At 38.5% G+C, this 24,852-nt stretch overlaps 3 protein-coding genes across 6 annotated transcripts in view; 1 reads left to right on the top strand and 2 right to left on the bottom strand.

Moving 5' to 3' along the window:
* Window positions 1-9,508, bottom strand: part of wnk4a (WNK lysine deficient protein kinase 4a) — a 62,175-nt gene extending 52,667 nt beyond the window's left edge. Inside the window, exons 1-2 of the mRNA XM_079398335.1 lie at window positions 9,447-9,508; window positions 7,879-8,436 (exon numbers count right to left, since the gene is read on the bottom strand). Of these exons, the coding sequence (XP_079254461.1) occupies window positions 7,879-8,415 (537 nt within the window). The 5' untranslated portion in view covers window positions 8,416-8,436; window positions 9,447-9,508. The remainder of the gene's footprint in view (window positions 1-7,878; window positions 8,437-9,446) is intronic.
* Window positions 9,509-10,667: 1,159 nt separating this feature from the next.
* vps25 (vacuolar protein sorting 25 homolog) lies at window positions 10,668-16,340 on the bottom strand. Of its 2 annotated transcripts, none has more exons than XM_079398148.1 (6): window positions 16,205-16,340; window positions 15,113-15,258; window positions 14,599-14,652; window positions 14,423-14,511; window positions 13,800-13,875; window positions 10,668-13,000 (listed from the first exon to the last, which is right to left on the bottom strand). In XM_079398148.1, the coding sequence occupies exons 1-6, from the start codon at window positions 16,249-16,251 to the stop codon at window positions 12,888-12,890; spliced, it is 525 nt and encodes a 174-aa protein (XP_079254274.1). In that variant the 5' UTR covers window positions 16,252-16,340; the 3' UTR covers window positions 10,668-12,887. The 2 variants fall into 2 exon arrangements, 1 of the variants encoding a protein (XP_079254274.1); XR_013783149.1 differs by having other exon boundaries at window positions 12,091-13,000; window positions 13,800-14,216; window positions 16,205-16,287.
* Window positions 16,341-17,811: 1,471 nt separating this feature from the next.
* pagr1 (PAXIP1 associated glutamate-rich protein 1) lies at window positions 17,812-23,023 on the top strand. 3 transcript variants are annotated; one of them, XM_079398145.1, is made up of 5 exons: window positions 17,812-17,931; window positions 18,449-18,547; window positions 19,254-19,554; window positions 22,191-22,279; window positions 22,350-23,023. In XM_079398145.1, exons 2-5 carry the CDS (start codon window positions 18,457-18,459, stop codon window positions 22,598-22,600), a joined length of 732 nt encoding a protein of 243 aa, XP_079254271.1. In that variant the 5' UTR covers window positions 17,812-17,931; window positions 18,449-18,456; the 3' UTR covers window positions 22,601-23,023. The 3 variants fall into 3 exon arrangements, with proteins under 3 accessions (XP_079254271.1, XP_079254272.1, XP_079254273.1); XM_079398146.1 differs by having other exon boundaries at window positions 17,842-18,063; window positions 22,350-22,898; XM_079398147.1 differs by having other exon boundaries at window positions 17,857-18,063; window positions 18,429-18,547; window positions 22,350-22,894.
* The last annotated feature ends 1,829 nt before the right edge of the window (window positions 23,024-24,852 follow it).

Raw genomic sequence — 24,852 nt, 5'->3', positions numbered from 1 at the left:
TCAGTATATTATTATGATTTCTGAAGATCATGTGACACTGAAGACTGGAGTAATGATGCTGAAAATACAGAAATAAATTACAGTTTAACACACATTCACATAGAAAATAGCTGTTTTAAACTGTAATAATATTTCACAATATTACTGTTTTTAATCAAATAAATGCAACCTTGATGAGCAGAAGAGGCTTTCAAAAAACCTACAACTTGTGACTGGTCGTTTATTTTCAGATGTTGAGATATTGAGCACTACCACCAATATTAAATATGATCAGAACAGAAACACATATTGGGTTCCACAGCCCATATGAGCAGTTATTACGACTGTAGCTTGTTCTGGAAGCTCGCTGGCAGATGACTGGCATTGTGCTTTAATGCAGGAGCTGATAGTGTTTCTATTTCAGAAGCAGCGGCAGGAGAAACTGATAGTGAGAGAACAGACTGAGAGGATAGAGGATAACACAATATGCTGCCACTATTTCTGCATGAATACACCAAGGAAGGTTTGGCATTCACGCCAATTATAAAGGAAAAAACAAACTTAGAATTTAAAAAATGCAACAAAGTTACAATCGAGTCACTGAAGCATAAAGAACACAAGTGAACTGTAGTTTGAACTCATTCATTTCTGCTCTGTAGTTTGTTTTGTTGTCATATAGACCAGTTTTATGGTCATTGTTTGAGCTTAATATCCCTCCCAGACATTGTGCAGTATCTTCTTTTGTATTCAACACAGAAGGAAAGTCCTAAATGATTAATTAATTTCCATTTTTTGGTCAGGTAACCCTTTAAAACACCAATCAGAGGATAGGCAAGAAACAGAGTAAGGTGTTAACTTTATTTCAATGAATAATGCTTCTAATTACTCATAATAGTTCAATCGTTTAAATACTTCAATCCCTCTTTTACCTAATATTACAAAATCCTCTGGCAGCACTGGGGGAAAAAGTTAGCACGACCTCTTTCCTCTGGCATCTGATCATCCTCAGCGTGTTTTTATTTTAATGACCAAATAAAGTGTTCTCAGAGGTTTCAGCATTATTCACCAAACACACACCGTTAGCGGAGAGCAGAGGATTGTTCTGGTACCTCACGCGGCAGAACAAACTGTATTGTGAAGCTGTTTTTGTAGCCTTGATGTTTATCATGCTGTTGTTATAACGGCTGTGTTTATTAAACTATCTGCAGTATAATTTACTGAACAAATTGTGCAGCCATAATTAACTGTAATAAGACTTCTTTCAATGGCAGTACAGTTGAGAAATCTGTTTCGACACTTTATTATATTGTTTAGTGATTTTGCAGACCACACACAGCACACCTGATATCACTGGAGACTCAACCTGCATCTGATTTTGAATACAGAGCAATTATATGAATACACACAAATGTGCATCTTTTGTTGGACTTCATTGTTTTTGTTCATACTTTTCAGTGTTGAAGTATATTTATAAATATACTATATTTATAATATAAATATTAGAGAAATCTGTACAGATCAAGCACCGTTTACAAGACAAAACAGCTCTAAACTAATATGTGGCTGGATTTTGATGTGAGAGACAACAGGAGATGCACTTTTTCACTGGAGGAAGAGTTATTATGGATTATGGACTCGTGTTTGAGTTAAAAACGTCTTGACAGTTTTTAATCAGCTGTTTGGACTCAGATTCTGACGGCACCCATTCACTGCAGAGGATACTTTGTTGAGATGAAAAGCTGATCATTCAGTATAATTTTTAATAAACTTAAACCATGAGATGGACTGAGTTTAAAACAATTTGAGCGTGAACCTTTCACTAAAATTCTTATGCTGATGATTTCATTTGTAATGAACAATATTGTAATAACTTAAAAGCATATTCACAATTGATCTCAGAGTTTTGGAGTCCGTTTCATATGTACGTGTGTATTTGTGTCTCTTCTCAGTACTGAGTTGGAGAGAACCACAGTGGCGATCAGGACACATCTGGACTGGATTATTAGCCACATTAAAAATATGGCATCAGTGCTTTAAAATACATTCCAGCAGTTTCTAACATTTCAAACAATTAAAATGCTTTAAGTGCAGATGGTTAGCTCTGACATTTCAGGACTGAACGTCAGAGCATGCACTTACACGCTGTTCACAAGAACCTATAAAGCACACGACCCTGAGGTCAACACTTTCCATTAAATATAGCAGGCAATTTAAAAAAGGCCCGAGCAGCAAAAGATAACGCATGTCATAAAACACAGATTCATGCGTCTCGGTTCACGGCTGAATTTTCACAGCTGGAGATTCTGTATTTATCTCTTCTCAATGACCCCCTTATCATTACGGGACTGTCATTAAAACATACGGCGATTAATGCAATCGCTCAGATGAGGTCATGCAGGTAAGCAGCCTTTTCTCAATCATTTATATTGAAGACTTTTTAATCAAATGACAGTTTGGTACTCATTCACAGACATTTCCATTTGTTGAACTGCTTCTGTCTCTTTCTGTCACCCTTTATAATCAAAGCTGTAGAAAGTTGTCCACAATTAAAGGAATAGTCCTCCCAAGAATGAGAATTTGCTGCAAATGTGCTCACCCTTTACATCACTTGCTCAGCAGTGAATGGGTGCCGTCAGAATGAGTTAAAAACATCTTAATGCTGGATGTGTTTCATCTTTAGTCTTCTCCAGATGATAACTGATGGACTGGAGTGGTGTGGATTATTGTGATGTTTTTATCAGCTGTTTGGACTCTCATTCTGACGGCACCCATTCACTGCAGAGCATCCATTGCTGAGACACTGATGCAGAGACACATTTCTACAAACCTGATGAAGAAACTAACTCATCCTGATCTCAGATGAACTGAGCGTGAACACATTAACAGCACATTTTCAATTTTGTGTGAACCATTACGTTATTTACAAAGAAACAGCAAGTAACACATTGAATTAAATGTGAAATTTTGAAGCTGAAGGAGTGTAAACCATACTACAGTAATCTTTATTTTATTCAATCAAATGCACACTAAAGATTCTGCACCTTTTAACTCAAAGATTTAGTTTGCATGACTTAGTTAGGTTAAATACTGACCTAAATAAAACCAGTTTGTTCATTCTGTTAGCACTTTACACACACACAGTCTGAGGCCACTAGTGAAAATGCTTCGATTTGGACAAATCAGCTGAGAAATTCTGCCAAAATGAACACATTTCTTCCCAATGGAGAAAAAAGCAGAATAAGAACAGTTTTCTTGTTCATGCTATTTGCCTGCATTATGTGGTCTGGAAACACCGCTGCTTCTTGCCAATCTGTTCGGCCCATTTCCATTCAGATTTATAGATTTTCTGGGTAGGGGTGTCTTCATTAGTCAGAATGACTCAATGCTTTGCTCGAGCGGAGAGGAGGATGTGAAAGCAGAATGAAGTGATAGTTAGATCACTGGGAGTTTGGAAACAGACGCTTTGTTCTCCATCTGAAGGTTACGCTCCGATACTCTCACTTTCCCTTCCCTCGCTCGCTTTCTAACAGTCAGGGACAAATCTTAAACATACTGCGCTTGCAGCTGCTCACTGCATTAGAGCTCCTTCTCCTTTCAGACCGATCCCGTCCGAATGTGAGGGAACTAACAAACATGGGTTGTTTTTTCAGTCATCGCTCACCGAGAACACCACAACAGCAGGTCTTTGAACACGGGTTCTTCTACAGATATCTGTCCTCGCTAACATACAAAACTCACAACATTTCCAACTCTGACTACAACAAAGAATAAAGACAACATAAGTTATCTCTCGTCGTTTTTGGGCCGACGTCAAATGACTGTGATGAGGTTTAGAGTCCTGTAGATTCAGCAAACACAAACCGTCAATAAGGGCTACACTTACTATAAAGATAAGGCAGATGATGCAGGTCAAATTGTTTTTGGTTCCCTTGAGAAAAAGAAGTGCACTGTGCGCTTGTAGTGTGCTTCAAATCTTAAAAGTGTACTTTTAAAAAACTGCAGGCAGTAATGAAATAAATATATCTTAAAGAGACGATTTTATGACTGTGTTTCTTAAGTACACTTTTAAAAAAGTGCACTTTATAATAACATCACATTTAAAGGTTTACTTTAAAGTGCGATATCGTCGACCTGATTGAAAATCTTTTTTTTTTAATCTTTTCATTTACATTATTGACACACTATTCTCCTTTTTGGATATTGTGCAGTTGCTTTGACACAATTTACATTGTTAAAAGCGCTTTAGAAATAAAGGTGACTTGACTTGATATTTAAATGATTATGTTTTAATGAGCATTTGATGTATTTTAAACAAAAGAACAAAGAAGTGCACTTGTTTTGATTTGCTGACTAATACACTAAAGCACATTAAAATATTAATGATATATTTAACTCTAGTGTTATTTGACATTATTAAAGATAATATTGTGAATGTAATACATTGCAACTTCATCATTAATCATGTGAAATTGCAAATAAATGAAAATACATAAAAGTCTCAATAGGAATGACATTAAAGTATATTTTAGTTTATCATAAATGCTCGTCAGTACATTCAGCAGTACACTATTAATATTTCACACAATAGAATTAATTATGAAACTGCATTTTTAATTACATATATGAAGTACAAGATGTAATTCAGTCCTATTTAACTCAGAAAAGCACCTCTTATGCTGCATTTAATATATTTTAAATAGGAATGCATGCACGATATATCGACTTTTAAACAATAATAGATTTTCTTTTAACTGTAAATAATGTCTGAAAACACTGCAATCACTCCACACTTAAGTGTTTTCTTTTATTTCCATAAGTACTCTTTTTAAAAGTATGCTAAAGTCTACTTTTGAGATGGTTTATGGGTTTAAAAGAGATAGTTTATCTGAGAATGTCAATTCTGCTGATGGAATTAAGTGTTATTCAGTAAAATCCTGCTGTCTCATGTCTCAAAACAACTGTACATATTCAAACTTTTAAAGCAACATAACAGTTAGTAAGTAAATTACGACAGAATTTACATTTTTGTGTAAACTATATCTTTACTAATGCTTCAGTGCATTTAGCATCAGTAAAAACCTGTCGGTATGTATTTGTGCATCATCATCATCATCATCATCATCAGTAAAGAAACGCTCCGCACTATTAGTGTCTGTTTCACAGAGACAGCTGTAATCTCACTGAGAACGTACCGTCTACATACATGAGCGCGTGAGCTGTACGTGACGCTTTAACATCACTGCCGCCTCTTTCTGACCCCAAAAGATGTATATTTGTGCAGCAGGCAGATGCTGATAAGATGCACCGCTGACATAAAACTCAAGGAGAGAAAGTCTGATAAACAGCAGCCACTTATCAGTTACCAACAAAAAAAGAGAAAAATACGAGCTCACATGGATGTCAAGATGAACATGTTAATGGCTGTTTATATAACTACAAAAAAATGACCAGTAATAATGTAATAATAATACATTTTGACCCAAACACTCAAGGTGACACTCCAGTCATCCTGTTACATGGGTTATAAAGGATATTTCTTAAAACATATCTCACTGTTTGTAAAACATTTAAAAAATATATTAATAAATTATATGTAAATAACAGTAATAATATAAAATATAATTAATATGCAATATAAATAAAAACAATAAATTATTAATCAAATAAAACATTATATATGATCAATAAATAATATTTAAAGAATATATATATATATATAATATATATACAATGTAATTAAAAAGTATTAATTAAATAGAAATATATTGTAGCAATATACCCTACCATTCAAAAGCGAGGGGTCAGTACATTTAGTTTCTTTCTCGTCTGCAGAGGGACTCTTTTGATTCAGCTTAACCTGCTTTAACAAGCAAAGAGTCAAGCATATCATTACGAGACAGTGACAGTGTTGTGATGTGTGGCCAAGTACAGTGTATCAAACTACTCACACACACACACACACGCACACTCTCACACACACACACACACACACACACACACACACTCATGCATACACACTCACGCATACACTCACGCATACACACACTCACACACACACACACACACACACTCACGCACACACACACACACACTCACACACACACACACACTCACTCACACACACACACACACACACTCACGCACACTCACACACACACTCACGCATACACACACTCACACACACACACTCATGCATACACACTCACTCACTCACACACACACACACTCACTCACACACACACACACACACACTCACTCACACACACTCACACATACACACTCATGCATACACACACTCACACACACACACACACACACTCACTCACTCACACACACTCTCACACACACACACACACACACACACACACTCACACACACACTCACACTCACACACACACACACACACAGATACACACACACACACACACACACACACACACACACACACACTCACGCACACTCACACACACACACACACACACAGATACACACACACACACACACACACACTCACACACACTCACTCACTCACACACACTCTCACACACACACACACACACACACACACTCACACACACACTCACACTCACACACACACACACACACACACAAAGCTCAGTACAACATGATGCTAGAGAAGCCACGTCACGCTGATTTAATCCTGTGTTTGCACTTCTGAGAAACTCCCAAAGTTTGCTTGTTCCGCTCATATCAGTCCTATCAAAGCAAAACATGTTTGGCTAAGGCCATCATACGGTGTTAAATAGATGCAAATCATTAAAGGGACATTCACTCAAAAACAACAACTCCTCGTGTCCTTTCAAACCCACAAGTCTCCCAAATGAAGACATGTTTAATATGCTCTCGTTATTTATATCTGTTGAAATTCCAATGGATGAAACCACAACTTTCAAGTTTCAAAAAGTACATAAAGACATCATAATGTCACTTTTATGCAACTGCACTTGATTAAAAACAGAAACACAACTATTCAACAACAAACAAAAAATAGAAAAAGAAATATTATCTTGAAAAATATTTTTAAAGATACACTAAATTACACTAAAAACTAATTTGGTGTCATTTACAAGCCATTTCTGAGTGAAAATGTTTTTGAAGAAATGATGTGTAACACTGAATTAAATGTGATATTTTGAAGCAGAAAGTATTTTCTTGTAAAATGTCATTGAATAATCTTTGTTTTATTTACAACTTCAACAAATCATTGTTTACAGTGGACTGTATTGTAAACTATTATCCAAACTGGCCCATAGGTAAGAAAGATAATTAATAACTGATATTACAACTCTTTCTCCTTGACAGCAGTTTTAACTTTAAGCTTTTCTCTAAAGTGTCCTGTTTTCAGATTCAGAGATCTAAAGAATCTCAAACTGTGCTCAGATTTGCCCAAATACAGCAAGGTTTGACTCTAAAGTCAGTATTCAGGACAGCTGCGGCTCCAGACGACCGGTCAAGAGCAAATCTCCCGACAGGCACAACATCAGAAGCTTTCTGAGTTTATCTGGCTCAGAAGCAGAGCGAGCAGTAGAGACTGGCCCGGTCACGGATGGAGAAACCTCACTCATCTTCTCAATTCAAACAATAAACAAGCTCTGAGATGCTTTAGTGACAGTATCCTGGTGAAGAACCCATAACTACCCGCCAGTCAGAAACTCACTGCTAGCAATAAGCTCTCATTCGTTAACACAAATTAATGCATTAACTAACTAACTATAAACAAAACATTTGTTACAGCATTTATTAATCTTCAATAATAAAAATACAACTGATTATTTAGCTAGCCAAATATTGTCCTATCCTAACAAACCATACATCAATGGAAAGATTTGAAAATGGACCCTTATGACCGGTTTTGTAGTCCAGGGTCAGAACTCTCACCTGTAGCTCACACCAGGCCACCTCCACCGTGGTCTCCGTGTCCAGACCCTTGTACACCGTCTTGAAGGATCCTCTCCCAATTTCGATGTTGAACTTCAGGTATCTTCCGTCCGGCGAGGTGGCCACGGCTTTGGTCTCGATGTCCTCCTTCTCCTCCTGCTCCAGTCTGCTGAGGAACGGGCGTCTGGGGGCCACGCTCTCAGTCTTGGGGCCCTCAGTGTCGGAGTCTGAGCTGGGGGACAGAGGCGTCTGGACAGGGCTTGACCAGTCCTCCGGAGCAGCTGAGCTGACCTCAGCGGTCGAGGACACACTTGGAGGGTCTGTGTTATCCTCAGCGGCTCTTCTCTCCGACAGTAATGTGTTCTCGGTGGACCACGACAGCGCTTTGGAGAGCGTCTCGCTGTATATCTGTGGCTCGATCTCCACGCTGAGTTTGTGAAGCACATAAGAGTTCCTCCGCAGCATGGGCACTCTGGAGAGACAGTCCTCCTCTAACTCCACAGCTAACCCTGAGAACCCGAGTCCTGCCAGCTCCATGCTGAGCAGCTCAGAGCAGCACTGCAGCAAACACACAAACACGAGTTAAAGCGCGCAACAACACTGCGCTTCCATCCAAAGACGCGAAGTTAACCTGTGCGCAAAACTGCAGCATCGCATAAAACACTGGCGAGTAAAGCTCCGTTTCCATCCAACGAGTCAAAGAGAACAAACCCGTCACTTCCTGCAGTAAAACTAGCAGTAGGAGAAGCCACTGAAAAGAATCATTTTTATATATAATAAATGACTTGCGCCTCAGAGAGCATGAAACACAATAAACGCTGTCGGAGGCGGATACAGAAATATATCGATGACAGACTTTGCTCAGGTGTTTCTGAACGACCCAAACAATATCTCTGATGCTCTGCTGGTGACATGTAGTTCCTGAGGTACTTATCAACAGCTGTCTATAGGGTGCCATCTAAATAATCTAACTGATATTACAATAGAAATGGTTCAAAGCAAACGTGTCATATATTACACATTCATCTCATCTGATATCTGATCTTAAAGCTGTTTGAGATTTTTTTTTTATTATTATTACTTATAATTGGTCTTTGTCTGCTTTAAGTAAAGTAACATAAGTAACGTGGCAAGATATGAGACTTATAATACATTAAAACTGTTCTTATGAATATTCATGAGATGATACAACATACTATAAAGTTATTTATAATGCATTATGCATTCATTATAATGCCTTTATAATGTTTTATAAATACGGGCTTCATAGAAAGTGTTACCGAAGTTTATCCTGAGCGCAAAAGTTTTTTTAAGCGCATTTTTAGAATCTGTGCAGCTTGGTGTTTGCATGCAGAGTATTTTATGCGATATTCCGAAATGCGCTTAAAGATGGAAACATGAGCACCAGCCGGTCGCGCATTTCCTCCAAGAACAGCTTTTTACGAGAAAATACGACAGCAAATGAGATTATAATGATAGTCTAACAACAACACGAGAGAGATTCAGCTAGTTCCAGCTACACTGCTTCTCCTTATCTATTATAAAAAGCCTCGTAATCGCATATTTACCTTATTCTGAGCAGAGAGGAGTTAAACAGCGCGCGCTCGCGGCTCCTGTGTGTTCTGGAGAGACGCGCGTGCATGCAGCTCTTCACCGCGAGCGCGAGCGCCTGACTCCTCCCCCTTCGCATGACCCCGCCCCCTCACCTGCGCTGGCTGGAGCAGTAGATTTTCTGCTTGAGATTCGTTTTCGCAGGAAATGTAACAGGTTACACATCAGAAGTTACCCTATTTAAAATGTAATAAGTAGTGTAACTATTTCAACTGATTACATTTCTAATTTTTCTAAACTGCAAATCATTTTGAAGCATGTAAAGCAGGCAGGGTTACCCTTACAGTAGAACTCAACACTGATTACTGATTACTTCTTCTCTTCAATTAAGATTTGAAAATTATTTTGAAAGCACAGGTTTTACTTTGAGATCGTTCTGAGGTTAAATACAGATTTAAAATCATAAGATATAGTTTAATAGTTATTGTTTTTGAAATCAGATCTTTGCATAGGAAACAGGACATCAATGCCTTGGGAAAAAGATATTCTTAACAAATAAAGCATACACATGAACCCAAATAGGAAATAATGCAGTTGTGTCCTAAACTCCTGAAACATTGCTGTCTCATATGTTTGCAATTTATGAAAGAAATCAATTAAATCTGTTTGTGTGTGAAAATATTCAGATGTAAGCCTCTTTGTAATCGTTAACATTTGAAGTTGAAACTTTGATGAATCGCATGAAACTGAATCATATGTTCTGAACGATTCATTACCAACAACAGGCTTTGACCTTTCCAGCGTCGCTGGTCCAGAATAAGATCACTCCTTAAACTTTCCTGACAATATTCATTATTATATTAAATAATAGTACTTTTGATTTTTAATTTTGATCGGTTTTGCCTTTAATTTGATAGGACAGTGCAGAGAAGACAGGACAGTGACGTGTGAGAGAGAGAGAGAGGGGGGGGGGGTTCGAACTCGGGACGCTCGCAACGCAACCATGCTGTATAATATTATATAATTATGTAATTTGTCAATAAAAAAAAGTGACAATAACAGTACATGGAATCTGCCTTTAAAATAAATATTGTAATTAATACACTGTGTAAGATGGGGAAGATTTGATTTTAAATTCTAAAATTCTTTGTTTAGCATGTGCAAGATAATGCATCAACCAGTTATGTGTTTCTATAAACAGAAATATTTGTTAGTTCTTACAAAATGTTGAATTATAAAACTAATTTATATGCCTATTTATTATGAATAGCCTATAGCTTGTGACAACTTACCCCGACCAGTCCCAGCTGATGTTTCCTAACTACTGACAATGACAATCAAGAAATCAATTAGGAAAAGTTTAGAGAACTGATTAAATTACTGTCCTTGACTTTCATTCACAGGAAATCTAATCATCTTTCACAAACAAAAACCTGGCATTTAGATATGAGCTGAAAGCCATAACTGCACCCCCACTATGTTAGTCTTTCCTCATGCTGGTTTATTAAAGGACTGGTCTGTCCATGCTGCTCCCAGAAGAGAATGAACAATAATGCATTTAAAAAGGGCTATGCTTGTCATCTATAACAACATTCTGAAAATAGAAAACACTCTCAAATCTTTAGCATTCCTTGTTTAAATTAAATAACTCCAAAATACAATATTTACATCAAAAGTTTTGTTTCATGACCATCAATTCATAAAATGATCAAAAGTAAAACTCCAACCTGTCACAGAGCTCCATATCTAGTCGAATCTAATCTCATCATCCAATACATTTAACCCATAATCATAAACAAACAATGCACACCACACCAAAACTGTGAACATATTCTCTACAAGCATCCTATTAACTTTCTACGGCTCAGATACTGCAAAGCTTCTGTTTCACATCTCTCACAATCAAGAACAAAACCCTTCTGCAAACCAGAATAAACATCTGGCCTAAACACACCGGACGCAGACCGAGTTCAAATATGCATTATTGTTATCGCATTAGTTGAAATATTAAACTGAGTGTATTTATTTTAAGACAAGCACGAGTCCTCTGCGTCTTGGTTTGTGTGGTCAGCACTGAACTGACCCTCAGGGATGCCCTGCATCATTCAGTAAAGGGATGCTCATGAGCGCCACCTGTCTGTCGCTCTTACTGACCATCACTATCAGCAGGATTCAGCCAACACACGGTGCAAGATGCACTATATATGAAGCTCAGGATCTTAACATATTACTGGCATGACGAGTTTTTATATTAAACACTATTTTTCTTTTTTAAACTAGAACCTATTTTATCTTGGCATTTAAATTAGTATTCAAAACAAAAAAGTTATTGTAAATAAAAAATTATGTGTACATTTACAGGGTTATTATTAACTAAAACCAAACCCATGAAATTATATTTAATTACTTGAAATAACATATATATTAACTATAATTAAGAAAGAAAAAAAACATATTTCATATTTCAGGTAGTTGCCAAGGTAACATTTAAAAATGTTAAACCACCAAAATAACTAAAACTAAAAACGGAATAAAAACTATTTTAATTCCTTTTTTTTTATAAACTAATGAAACACAAACTATAACTAAAATTTAAAAAGAAAATATAATAATAAAAACAATTCAAAATATTAAGAAAAGTGATACTAAGATAACACTGGTGCTGTGCAAAATCAATTTTTACTTTTAAACATTTAGACAGTTCTGTAGACATCTGAGAGACTGCGTTGAAAAACCCAAACCATAAGCAACAGTATAATAATAATAATAATAATGATACAGTATGTCAACTCCTCCATTAGAAGCGTAAAGCAGATGCTGCCAAGCACGAGACTTGTATGAAAATCAGACATACAGTACACGCTCGTTTGCAGGAAGCACTGAAAACGCCTCCCTCGTTTATTTGTACAGTATTACATCGGTATAAAAGATGAGAGGATACAGTGCCAGCCGGGGAAAGCAGTGAATGCTGCCAGATTTCAGCAAAACGTTGATATGAATTCCACCGCCGTCAGGAACAAGACGTTTACTGGAGAACACGTAATCTTAGGAACAAAAACTGTGTCTGAGATCAGAAGAGCGCTTCTAGCTTTGTGGTTCTACACAGAACTAATATTCAAGTAGAACGAGAGTCCTTTGGGATTTACAGCAATCTCTGTAAGGAGTGGATAAAAACACATGTACACTAAATAAAAACTGATTTAGTCTGGGTCTGCATTAAGATACTCATATTCCTTAGTTTCAGTCTGACATTTCACTTTGGTTTAGGTGTAAAACCACCGATTTAAACTTGTTCCAACAAGGAAGACCCTTTAATTTAGTTTGGGCTCATGTGTGCCAAATAACGACTTGATTTAGTAGCGGAGTGTAATATAGAGTCTGAAAAGATCCCGAGTGGATTTAGACAAAACTGAGACGATGCTGGGCTGAGAGAAACCCAACACTCCCCAAAGTCTGATTCAAAAGAACTTGACACCTTTCCCATCATCCATAGTGATAATTTCTGCTTTCCCATCAGCCTGCAGGGCCTGCAGTGAACGCAGCAGCATCCAGTCCTCCAGACCATGAAACTCTGAAACATACAGACTTGTTACACACTTCAGCAGAGCTCAACTAGTCCTGAACTCAAGCTCAGAGCATCAGAGATCAGGAGGAGTTTGTTTGTTCATCAGGTTTGTAGAAATGTGTCTCTGCATCCGTGTCTCAGCAATGGATGCTCTGCAGTGAATGGGTGCCGTCAGAATGAGAGTCCAAACAGCTGATAAAAACATCACAATCCACTCCAGTCCATCAGTTAACATCTGGAGAAGACTAAAAATGAAACTAATCCAGCATTAAGATGTTTTAATCCATAATAACTCTTCCTCCAGTGATAAAGTGCATCTCCTGTTGTCTCTCACATCAAAATCCAGCCACATATTAGTTTAGAGCTGTTTTGTCTTGTAAACGCTGCTTGATCTGCAGATTTCTCTCCTGATTCAGACCAGAACACTTTTCACTGTAGGAAGCGTTATTATGGATTATGGACTCATATTTTAGTTAAAAACATCTTAATGCTGGATTTGTTTCAGCTTTAGTCTTCTCCAGATGTTAACTGATGGACTGGAGTGGTGTGGATTATTGTGATGTTTTTATCAGCTGTTTGGACTCTCATTCTGACGGCACCCATTCACTGCAGAGCATCCGCTGCTGAGACAGAGACTCCTTCTCATCCTGGATGACCTGAAGCCGAGGTGAGTAAATGGAATAGTTCCCTTCACAGTGATCTGAGAGCTGTGCACGCTACACAGTGAACTTATAGTTCTGTAGATGTGTATTAGCATTCTGCTGATCTAGTGCAATGTACAATAGAAACATTCAATATTTAATACCTTCCTTTTCTGTGTCATCTCCATTCGAGAGTTCATAAAGTGTAAACACTGAGTTGACCATGCCATTTTTGGAAACCTGCATTTAACAATATCAGAAAAGATTTAAAATAAGATTTAAAAGAGTTAAAATAACACATTGACCAAACTGCTCAGTAGCACTCACCTAGTTTTAATTATAACGGAAAAATAATTACAACGTAACAGAAGATTTCTATTTCAAATAAATGCTGTTCTGAACTTTCTATTTATCAAAAATATTAATAATAATAATAAAAAGTATCACAGTTTCCACAAAAATATTGTGCAGCACAACTGTGTTCAACATTGATAATAATCAGAAATGTTTGTTGAGCAGTAAATCAGTATATTATTATGATTTCTGAAGATCATGTGACACTGAAGACTGGTGTAATGATGCTGAAAATACAGCTGCAGATCACAGAAATACATTACAGTTTAACACATATTCACATAGAAAACAGCTGCTTTAAACTGTAATAATATTTCATCATCTTACTGTTTTTACTATGTTTTTCATCAAGCAAATGCAGTTTTAGTAATAAGAGACTTCTGACTGACAGTGTAAACGATAAGTATGAATAAACGCTGCAGTATATTCTCACCCATTGATAAATGAGTTTGCCCCACTCCTCTGGTCTCCTCCACATTATAAGACATCGGGATTTATTCTTATCCAACCATTCCAGGTTTCCTGCCAAAGCAAAGACCAGAATCATTTTAACATCCATCATCCACTCTGGGAAACAGTCTCTGTTCGTCAACGCCTGCGTCAGCCCACCTTTCTTTCTCAGTTCTTCAAAAACTACTTCTATGGCTTCAGCAGACAGTTTTCCTGAGCAGCACAAGTTACGGGAAATACATGATGGCAAAAAGCAACTTGATTCAACCACAGCGTGTCCTGTCCTCACACAGAAAAGCGTTTGGGATGCAGCGAATGTTCGGCAGCTTAAGCGAAAAGATCAAATAAATCGCCCAATGGCCTTAAACAGTTCATAAACTGCAGAACATTGTGTATTCTGACAGCGCTGATGAGCTCGGTAGCCAGGGTTCAGAGCGAGGGAAAACAATGCCACTCATCAGCTGCTCAGTCATATTTCTATGAATTAATAAGGCATGTGTAGATTTGAAGAATGTGTAGAAGAATCTGTGTAAAGCGTGTTCGGCATTCAGTGTATTATTGTATTTGGTGAAGAATGCTGGTTTGGGTCTGTGTAAAGCGTGAGAGGATACGGTGTATTATTGTATTTGGTGAAGAATGCTGGTTTGCGTCTGTGTAACGCGTGAGAGGATACGGTGTATTTTGCTGTTGTTGAAGAGCGTGGTCTCCTGCGCCTCCAGCAGGTCCAGCGTGTACAGCTTGCTCTGTCTGCAGAAGGACAGCACCAGAGAACACCAGGCCGCCAGCTGCTTCTGCCTCGTCTCAACATTGGGCTGCAATCTGAATAAAACACAACACAGACCTCAGACCGCTGCAGTCCTCTCCTCTCAGTCCAGCTCAGGAGCAGTCGCCGCATTAGCTCCAGTCAGGTACTGACAACCAATGCAGACATTACACAAGGGCCTGCATCTGTTGTGCTGTTTCCTCACAAACACATTTAACTCATTTCTTTCAGAAATTGCACTGACTGCTTTAATATACGAGACAGCAATGTTTCAGGAGTTTAGGACAGAACTGTTTGTGTTCATGTATATGCTTTATTTGTTAAGAATAACAGTTTTTCCAAAGCATTGTTAGATATCAGTGTTTTCTGTTCTAGATATGCAGAGATCTGATCTCAAAAACAGCATCAAAGCTATTAAAACTATTTCTTATGATTTTAAATCTGTATTTAACCTCAGATTGACCTCAAAGTCTGCTTTTGTGCTGTGCTTTAACATGATTATAATCTTAGTTCAAGAGAATGATTGTGTAAGTGACAGTATTCAGATATAATCACACTTTAATAGAGTAATTGAACTGATTGTGTTTGTAATTATTATATTTGCAGCATCACTAATCATCATCATCTCCTGCAGAACAGCCCATTATACTGTGATCAGATTAATACTCTAGAGATACTGTAGATCTTAAACAGAGTAACTTATATTCCTGCATATTACAGTTTTCTCCATTTTCATAATAATTCCACATTCATCCTTTATATAAGCTCATTTTCACTTTATGACATTATTGTTGTAGTAAATCCCAGAAGCATGATTGTTGTGATGATCTGAAACAGTAAATATGAGATAATTATGATTAATGAGATGAGTCGATTACTTCCGCAGCGCGGCGCAAACTGCGCTTTATTCGCGGCTCAAAGCAGTATTTGACTCTAGACCCGATTATTCCGACAATATCACGAGCCGGTTCTCCATCACCGGGGATAAAACCAGTTACTCACGTGAAGAACGGAGGAAAGTTATACTGCCAGGGCCACTCGACACTCATCGCAGATCTGTACTACTTCCGCTTCCGCTCTGCTGCAATCATGGGAACACCCGCCAAATTAAAAGTCTTTTGAGAAACCGCGACTCTTTCTTCAGAATGAGAATAATATTAGCAGATTAATAAACAATACAGTTAGTGCTGCCGTCTAGCAAAATTAATTAGGCTACGTTTCATATGCAATTTAAAAAATATATACATATAAAAATAACTGTTAAATAATCAGTTCGAAACACAAATATAAAAATGTTATGAAGAAAAAGCCCCGCATACATATCAGTATTTCATAAAAAATTTCATTCATCATCTATTTTGTAAGAACGTTAAAAAAATAATAATAATAATAAAAAAATTAAATGTTAAAAAGTATTTCTTGATGATGTGAATGTTAAAGACAACAATAAAAAACGATCTATTTTATTATTTTGCAAACACTGTTAAGCATCTTAAACGAACTTACAACTAAAATGTTTCCAGAAAAAGTAGAAATAAAGCTTTTGTGATCATGCTTTGAGAGATTGTTCATAACATCAACAGAACCTTGCCAGAACATTCCCTGTTGGGTCAACACCCTAGCAACCGCTCAGAACACCCTAGCAACCGCTCAGAACACCATAGCAACTGCCACGGAAAGCGGCGTTTTTTGGCGGCGGCTAAATATCCTGTTATTGTATATGCAGGTTAGGTAGGTTTAGAAGCGTGGATGCTAGTTTGAGCTGGTCATGAGTTTAAACCAGCATAGTTTATGAGGCAGTCACGTGATGAACGACCAGCTGGATACAGGTGAACTAAGTAAGTCTGGCATCGGGCCAAAAGTACAATTTCACCAGTAGATGGCGGGCCAGAGCATAGTTAAAGGATGATTTAAGATGAATTGATGAATCCTGTAATTGTCTGTTCCAGTGTATGGTGTAACGGTGAGCTGTTACTCTGTGTGACATCACTAAAACACACATTTGTGTGCCGGTGTCCGATCACATCACTGATATCAGAAACACGTCTAAAGTACTTCAGCAGGTAAGCAGCACTGTAAGATCACATGTGTTTGCATGCATTACTGAGACAGAATAAGTGCTGTAGTAAATCATGCTTTCAGATGAAAATATTCAGAAGAACAAATACCTTCCTTGAGAAATATAACTTCCTGCTCATGTCCAGTGCGGTCATCTTCACATTCTGCTGATCTGATGCTTTTCTGCATAAATATGATTAACATCTGAATTCTTGCTAAAGCACTACACAAGTGTAACTGTTCTCATCACGTGTGTGCATGTTTGACCACAGCAGCGTCCATCTGTGAAGGATGCAGGCTGTCAATCAAACACAACTATCAGCCAATCACAGCAGGGGGCGTTTACTTCCGAGTCTAAACAGGACAGAAAATAGCCTCTTACTTCTAAATTACGATGATTTTTGATGTAAAATATTGCTAACATTATAAGTAGACCTTAGAAAACAGTACAAAATAATAAATAACAAAAAAACAAAGGCAGTTCATGAGCCCTTTAAAGTATTCCGCGGGAAAACACAGGTTGCGTGTCGGTCATCCGAGCGCGCGGTGGCGCTGTGGGCGGACCTGCTCATCCGGGTCCTGAAGCCAGTGACGTCAGCGCGCCAAGATAAACACCACACTGATGCGTGTTATTATTCCGCGCAGCTGTTTATAAGAGTACTGTAACTACTGTAAGTTTGCATTTCTGTGCAATATTAATAATCATACTGAATGTTTCTGAATGATGCTCAGAGAACCGCAGCTGTTCTGGAACTGATGTACGCTACATGGACAAAAGTATTGGCACCCCTTCTAATGAGCAGGTTTGACTACTTTAGTTATTTCCATGAGTACAAATCTTAATGTTTGAGCTTATAATGATATTCTAGAGAATTGTGTGCTTCTGATCTAACCTGACAGTGTCTCTGTGTATAAGACACGAGTGGAAGAACTGACTTTAAGAGTCAAAAACACTGATGACTTGTTCATATGGATACAGTCACCTTACACACTTCCAACACAGATGGAAATACATGAATTAGGTTTGGAAGTGTCTAAAATAACTGTATCCATATCATTATAAGCTCAAATATTAAGATTTGTACTGATGGAAATGACTAAAGTAGTCAGACCTGCTGATTAGAAGGGTGCCAATACTTTTGTGCATGTAGTGTGTGTAGGTGAGTAGTCTGAGCTGTGTTTGTGCAGGAGAGGCGATGGAGGAGAAAACTGCAGGAAAACTGGAAGAAAAGAAGCCAGAGAGAAGCGAGGAGACACATGAAGCTGCTACAGCACAGGACGACACAAGTACACTACACATCTGTCTCTATACTCTGCTTTTTGCATGATTTCCTAATGTACTTTGGACTATTGGAAGGTGTATAAGATTGTTCTGTTCCTCACAATACATTCAGTGCACATTATTGACACTGCTGATGTTACAGATTACCCTGTTTAAAATACTGTAATAGTGTAACTATTTTAGTTACTTTATTAAAGTAATGTTACTGGTTACATTTGATTTACTTTTCTAAATTTCTAATGAATGTTTTGGTAACACTTTATTTGAAGGTGTCCTTGTTACATGTACTTACTATTATAATAACAATTAATTCTGCATAATAACATGCTAATCCTAACCATAGAGTAAGTACAGTGCCTGTAGAAAGTATTCACACCCCTTTATTTTTTCATATTTTGTTATGCTGTGTTAAACTACTTTAAATTACTTTTTTCCTCATAAATCTACACCCCTCTCATCATAATGACAAGCAAAACCCGGATTTATCACAACTTTGCAAATTTATTAAAAAGGAAACACTGAAAAAATGTCTGTCTGTGTCTGTGTGTGTGTGTGTGTGAAAATATTGTAACCCTCTTTGTAATCGTTAACATTTTTTTAAGCAACTGTAATTTAATTACACTTTTTTTCAGTAACTGTAACAGATTACAGTTACATTTATGTTGTAATGAAATGATGTAGTTCCGTCACATGTTACTCTGAATGTGTCAGATGTAGAAGGAGACGAAGGCTGTGTGGAGGCGGAGGAGCAGAAGGAGGATGGAGAGATGAACGGAGCTGGTGAGGAGGACTGGGAGATCCCTTACAGCGATGAGGAGATGGAGGACCCCAGGAGCTGGATGCCTCCGCCTGACGAGATCAAGCGGCTCTACGAGATCCTGGCCAGAGGAGACGCGCTGGAGCTGAAGTGGGAGCCGCTTCCACGCCGACCTCCGACCCCTCCACGCACGCCCTCCCCCGAGAGAGACGGAGACGCCTCGCAGAAGAACCAGGAGGAGGACAACCAGCACCGGTCAGTCACACATATACACATTCAGAATCTAACATCAGTCAGCATGTGTCTGCATTTATTTGATCAAAAATACAGTAAAAACTGTGAAATATTATTATGATTTAAATAACTGTTTTTGGGGAATTATGTGGCGTGGCAATGGAGTAAGACGTGCCTAGCTCGAGCTCCCGCCGAATTCCTGTTTTATAAAGTAAATAAGCGACCTGTAACAAAACATAGGGTGGAATCTGTTTTGAATGCATTTCTAAAACAAGAAAATAGTTGATATGTGGGCAATGGTGGAAAAACTACGCAAATATAAATACGACGCATCATCTGGTGCTAGACCCAACACTGCGTGGACTTCGAGTTCCACCGTCACCCGATCGTGAACCACCCCACCCTCACTGGTCAGGACTTTGATAGCAGGACAGAAACATCCTGTGGAAGTCACTGAGGACCAGCAGCTGATTGGTTTCCACCTTCTTCAAAACAGCATTTATGTTCAGCAGAAGAAAGAAACTCATTCAGGTTTAAAACAACTTTTGAGTAAATGATGGTATAAAAATACAACATTATGACAGAATTGACAGACAGATGACAGAATATTTATTTTTGGGGGAACTGTTCATTTAACGTTAACAAAACAGAGAAAAATCCCTCACTATTTTTGACTGAAACACATTAATACGGTTTCTTTAGGAATCAGTCTATCTAGTGTTTTATTTTTATATTTGTTCATTCAATCTCATTGAATGCTCTGCTAAATACACCTATTGTACCTGAAAATAAAGCACTGTTTGTTTTATTTGTATATTATGTGTATTTGTAATGTGTATCTTTGTTCTTATTTTTTAATAAGAAAGATAAAATAATGACACAGATTTTTTATCTTCGCCCACTTTGGCCTAAATATCAGCCATGCATCTTTGTGTTTCTAGTTTGGCTGTAATGCTCAGACAACTTGTAAAACCAAAATAGTAAAACTAACATGAAAGAATCGTGATAAAATCGTGATCTTTCTAAAACAAAATCGTGATATATTTTTCCCATATCGCCCACCCCTACTCCAGAGAATATTCTTTCTTCTCCCGTCCATAAGACCTACTCCCGTATAGATCATTTCTTCCTGGATAGAAGACTCCTTCCCCTCGTTACCAAGTGTGATTACAGAACTATAGTAATTTCAGATCATGGTCCTCTAATTATGAAAATGTGTATCCCTAATATCCAGTCCAGTTACTGCCCTTGGAGACTCAACTCTCTGCTCCTTTCAGAAGAAGCTTATACTAAATTCATCTCTTCTGAGATTACATTATTTCTTGAGATCAATCAAACGCCCGGGATGTCTTTTTTAACTATATGGGAGTCGCTAAAAGCATACTTACGGAGCTAGATAATCTCTTATTGTGCAAATAAAAATAAAAACAATTCTGCACGCCTTAAAGAGCTGATGGACGAAATACTGAAGCTAGACAGGTTAATAGTCATACGCCCTCTGCAGAAATAATGAAAGCGTATTTTACTGCAGACCGAGTTTGATCAACGCGCCAGGCTGAGTATCTCATCTCTAAGTCTCGGCATGTGTGTTATGAACACGGAGAAAAGACTGGACGAATACTTGCTCATCAGCTGAGGCAAAGGACTGCTCATCAGACCATTCCTGCAATCAATGATGAGCTGGGATCAAAAAATACTCATAGCTTAAAAATTAATTCCTGTTTCCAAAATTTCTATCAGTCACTGTACAGCTCTGATGTATATGAGGAGGACTCCTCGCTGGAGGTTTTTTAAATGTACAGGTCCCCAGAACCAGAGTTGACTGCTGAATTAGAGGAGGACCTTACGGTTGAAGAGATAACATCAGCGATTAGATCTATGCAAAGTGGCAGATCAACAGGGCCGGACGGTTTCCCAACAGATTTCTTTAAAAATTCTCAGATCAGCTCTCTCCTTTATTGTTATCAGTCTTTGAAGAACCACTTTCAGTGAAATCCCTTCCATCAGCCATGCGTCAGGCAGTTATTTCTTTAATCCTCAAAACAGATAAGAACCCTCTTGAATGCAGCTCATTCCGTCTGATCTCCCTTCTTAACACAGATGCCACAGTTCTGGCTAAGGTCCTCGCCCGTCGTTTGGAAGGGGTTATATCCCCTGACCAAACAGGTTTTATTAAGAACCGCTACTCTTTTTCTAACATTAGACGTCTTCTGAATATTCTTTACGCACCCTCCCCGCCCGGTACACTAGAGGTAGTGCTTTCACTGGATGCTGGAAAGGCGTTTGACCGGGTGGAGTGGGGCTATCTTTTCAACACACTACAGAGGTTTGGATTTGGCCACAAGTTTATATCTTGGATCAAACTTTTATATACATCTCCATTGGCTGCTGTACGCACTAACAATAATATATCCGCTTACGCTGAGCTTCAACGCGGCACGAGACAGGGTTGTCCTTTGCCCCCAGCTGTATTTGTGATGAAATAAATGCAGTCTTGATGAGCAGAAGAGACTTTATTCCAAACAATATATTCCATAATATATATATATATATACACAGTGTGTGTGTGTGCGTGTCTGTGTGTGTGTGTGTGTGTGTGTGTGCGCGTGTGCATATATTCTACATTTTGACATTAAATGTATTCATATGCTCCGCAGGTCTCTCACACCAACTGAATTTGATTTCGATGAGGAACAGACTATGGCGACTCCCAAAAACTCTTTTCTGAGTCGCTGCAGAACTCCAGGTATGACCAGACTGTTCTCCACAGGTGTGCTGATGTAATGAATGATGACCTCTGACCTGTGTTCCTGCAGGATCCTCGGCCCGCTCCACGGTCAAGCGCGAGGCCCGGCTGGACAAAGTGCTGTCGGACATGAAGCGGCACAGGAAGATCGAGCAGCAGATTCTGCGGTCGGGGCGCGATCTGTTCAAGAGTGATAAAGCGCGGCCGGCGGCCGTCGTGGAGAAGCCCTTATCACCCAACAGCCAGCGCGAGCGGGAGAAAGAGCGGGAGCGAGACAGCGACCCCAGCACCGTCTTCAGCCCGCGGCAGAGGAGATACTGAGCACCAAACCCTAAAGCAGCACAACTCTTCATTGGACTGTCATATACTCCTGTGTTTTATTCAGGTTTTTCTCTGTGTGAATAAATAAGTGTATTAACTGCTGCTGTCCTGTTAACCTTCGCCCCCATTTGGGGCCTCGCAGGTGAAAATAACCTACCTAAATTAAAACGGTAACATTTCCTGACAAAGTGTGCTTACACAAACAAATTAGGTATCTTTGGAAAGAAGAGACTCTGGGCTTTACTATCTATCATCCAGAGTTGATAATGCTCAAAAAGATAAAAAGTTATACACACTGACGTGCCTTGAAAAATATTTTTCCACACTGTTTTTTTATTTCATATACAAATACATGACATAAGTCCTGGAGCAATCCAGAAAAGTAATGGGTTGAAAGCCACGTGTCTCATGAGTTTATATTTCAAATTTGAAGAAGATACCATGAAAAATGAGATTCCTGCAATATTTTATCTGAAACTATTTATAGTTTCTATTTATAGTTATATAAATTCTATTTCTATTTATTTGAGCACTAAACAATACAAAAATTATTATTTGAGTAATAAAAAAAATAGAAAAAGAATGCTTTGTATATAGTATGTATACTGAAGTATTCTGATTGCCAGACATGAAGTGATATTGCCAGACATGGTCATAGAGTCAGTAAACACGCTGATGTGCTTCCATTCAGATTATAATCAAACAGATGGGCCATATAATCAATAATAGCTGATCAATGAATCACAATGATAGCCGTCATAGAGTCGCTAATAAACACGCTGATGTGCGTCCATACAGATTATAATCATGCAGACACGGCCACATTCCCCACACAATACACACACACACATATAAAAAATGTAGAAGAAAAAAAATATATATATTTTTATGGATAAAGCAGATCGCTAAATTATGCCCCGCTCAGATGACAGCAGAGTCATAGCCCGCGTCACGCTTTCAGGAGAGAGCGCCAAATTCAAATAATCTATATTCCGCTTTTCTGAGACTTTTTTTTCCGTAGACGGTCTCATTCTGTTTGTAAAACTGTATGCTACAGCACAGTGTTGTTTTTACCACCAAGACGCTGTTTTTGAGTGTAATTTATTCCATAACGGACGCGAACAATAACTCTCTGAAGAAATGAAACGTAAACAAAGGAATATTCATCCTTATTACAGCGTTATTGTTTCGCTGGACTAAAAGTGCTCGCTGGGATGTTTTTCTGTGGACCCTTACCTCTCTAACTAAACTGGGATTTCAGCAGTGGATGCGTTTGTGGCTCGTTATTACAATGATAAAGGTACGTACGGCTTTTTTATTCTGTATGTTTGGATGTGTACTGCTTACACAAATGTAGCAAATACATTCCTTATAAGCTTTCCATCGAAAAACAGCGATCTGTCGTCGATGCTTGAGGCTTAGACCTTCAGAATGATATATAGTTTGTCAAGATTAAGATATTCTTTCACGTTAAATTCATTCATAAACATTAAACTAGTGGGGAAAAACGCTTCAGTGCGCCGTCGCTCTGGTGAACGTTAACAGGATTAACAGATTATACTAAACTCTTTGTTTCTTAAGAATTGTAGGAAAAGTTTGAATGAATGAATGATGCATTTATATAGTGCTTTATTGTGTATTGCTGTACACCCAAAGCACTTTACAATCATGTGGGGGTCTGTCCTCATCCACCACCAGTGCGCTCACCACACACCAGCTACAGGTGGAGAGGAGAGAGAGAGAGCCAATCAAGTGTATGGGGGTTATTAGGAGGCCGTGATAGACAAGGGCCAGTGGAGGGAATTTGGTCAGGACACCAGGGTTACACCCCTACTCTTTACGAGAAGTGCCATGGGATTTATAATGACCACAGAGAGTCAGGACCTCGGTTTAACGTCTCATCCGAAGGACAGTGCTTTTTTACAGTATAGTGTCCCCGTCACTATACCGGGGCGTTAGGACCCACACAGACCTCAGGGTGAGCACCCCCTGCTGGCCTCACTAACACCTCTTCCAACAGCAACCTAGTTTTCACCGGAGGTCTCCCATCCAGGTACTGACCAGCTCAACCCTGCTTAGCTTTTATGATCAAACTTCATCTTCAGAACACAAATTAAGATATTTGATGAAATCCGAGAGCTCTCTGACCCTCCATAGACAGCAACACAACTGAAATGTTCCCAGACCCACAAACATAGCAAGGACATCAGTCAAACAGTCCATGTGTCATCAGGGGTTCAACCGTAATGTTA

The sequence above is a fragment of the Barbus barbus genome (genome assembly GCF_936440315.1).
Source record: "Barbus barbus genome assembly, chromosome: 38".
Taxonomy (NCBI): Eukaryota; Metazoa; Chordata; class Actinopteri; order Cypriniformes; family Cyprinidae; genus Barbus; species Barbus barbus.
The sequence above is the reverse complement of the archived record's forward strand: the minus strand, read 5'-3'. Positions and strand labels throughout refer to the sequence as shown.

Coding starts and splice junctions, on each gene's coding strand:
- vps25 (XM_079398148.1), bottom strand. CDS start 16,251: ATGAGTGTCGAGTGGCCCTGGCAGTATAACTTTCCTCCGTTCTTCAC. Junction 14,512..14,598: donor TGAAGAACTGAGAAAGAAAG/GTGGGCTGACGC, acceptor TTGCTTTGGCAG/GAAACCTGGAATGGTTGGAT. Junction 13,001..13,799: donor AGATGACACAGAAAAGGAAG/GTATTAAATATT, acceptor TGTATGTTTCAG/AGTTTCATGGTCTGGAGGAC.
- pagr1 (XM_079398147.1), top strand. CDS start 17,972: ATGTTTCTGAATGATGCTCAGAGAACCGCAGCTGTTCTGGAACTGATG. Junction 18,064..18,428: donor GCACCCCTTCTAATGAGCAG/GTTTGACTACTT, acceptor GTAGGTGAGTAG/TCTGAGCTGTGTTTGTGCAG. Junction 22,280..22,349: donor GAGTCGCTGCAGAACTCCAG/GTATGACCAGAC, acceptor GTGTTCCTGCAG/GATCCTCGGCCCGCTCCACG.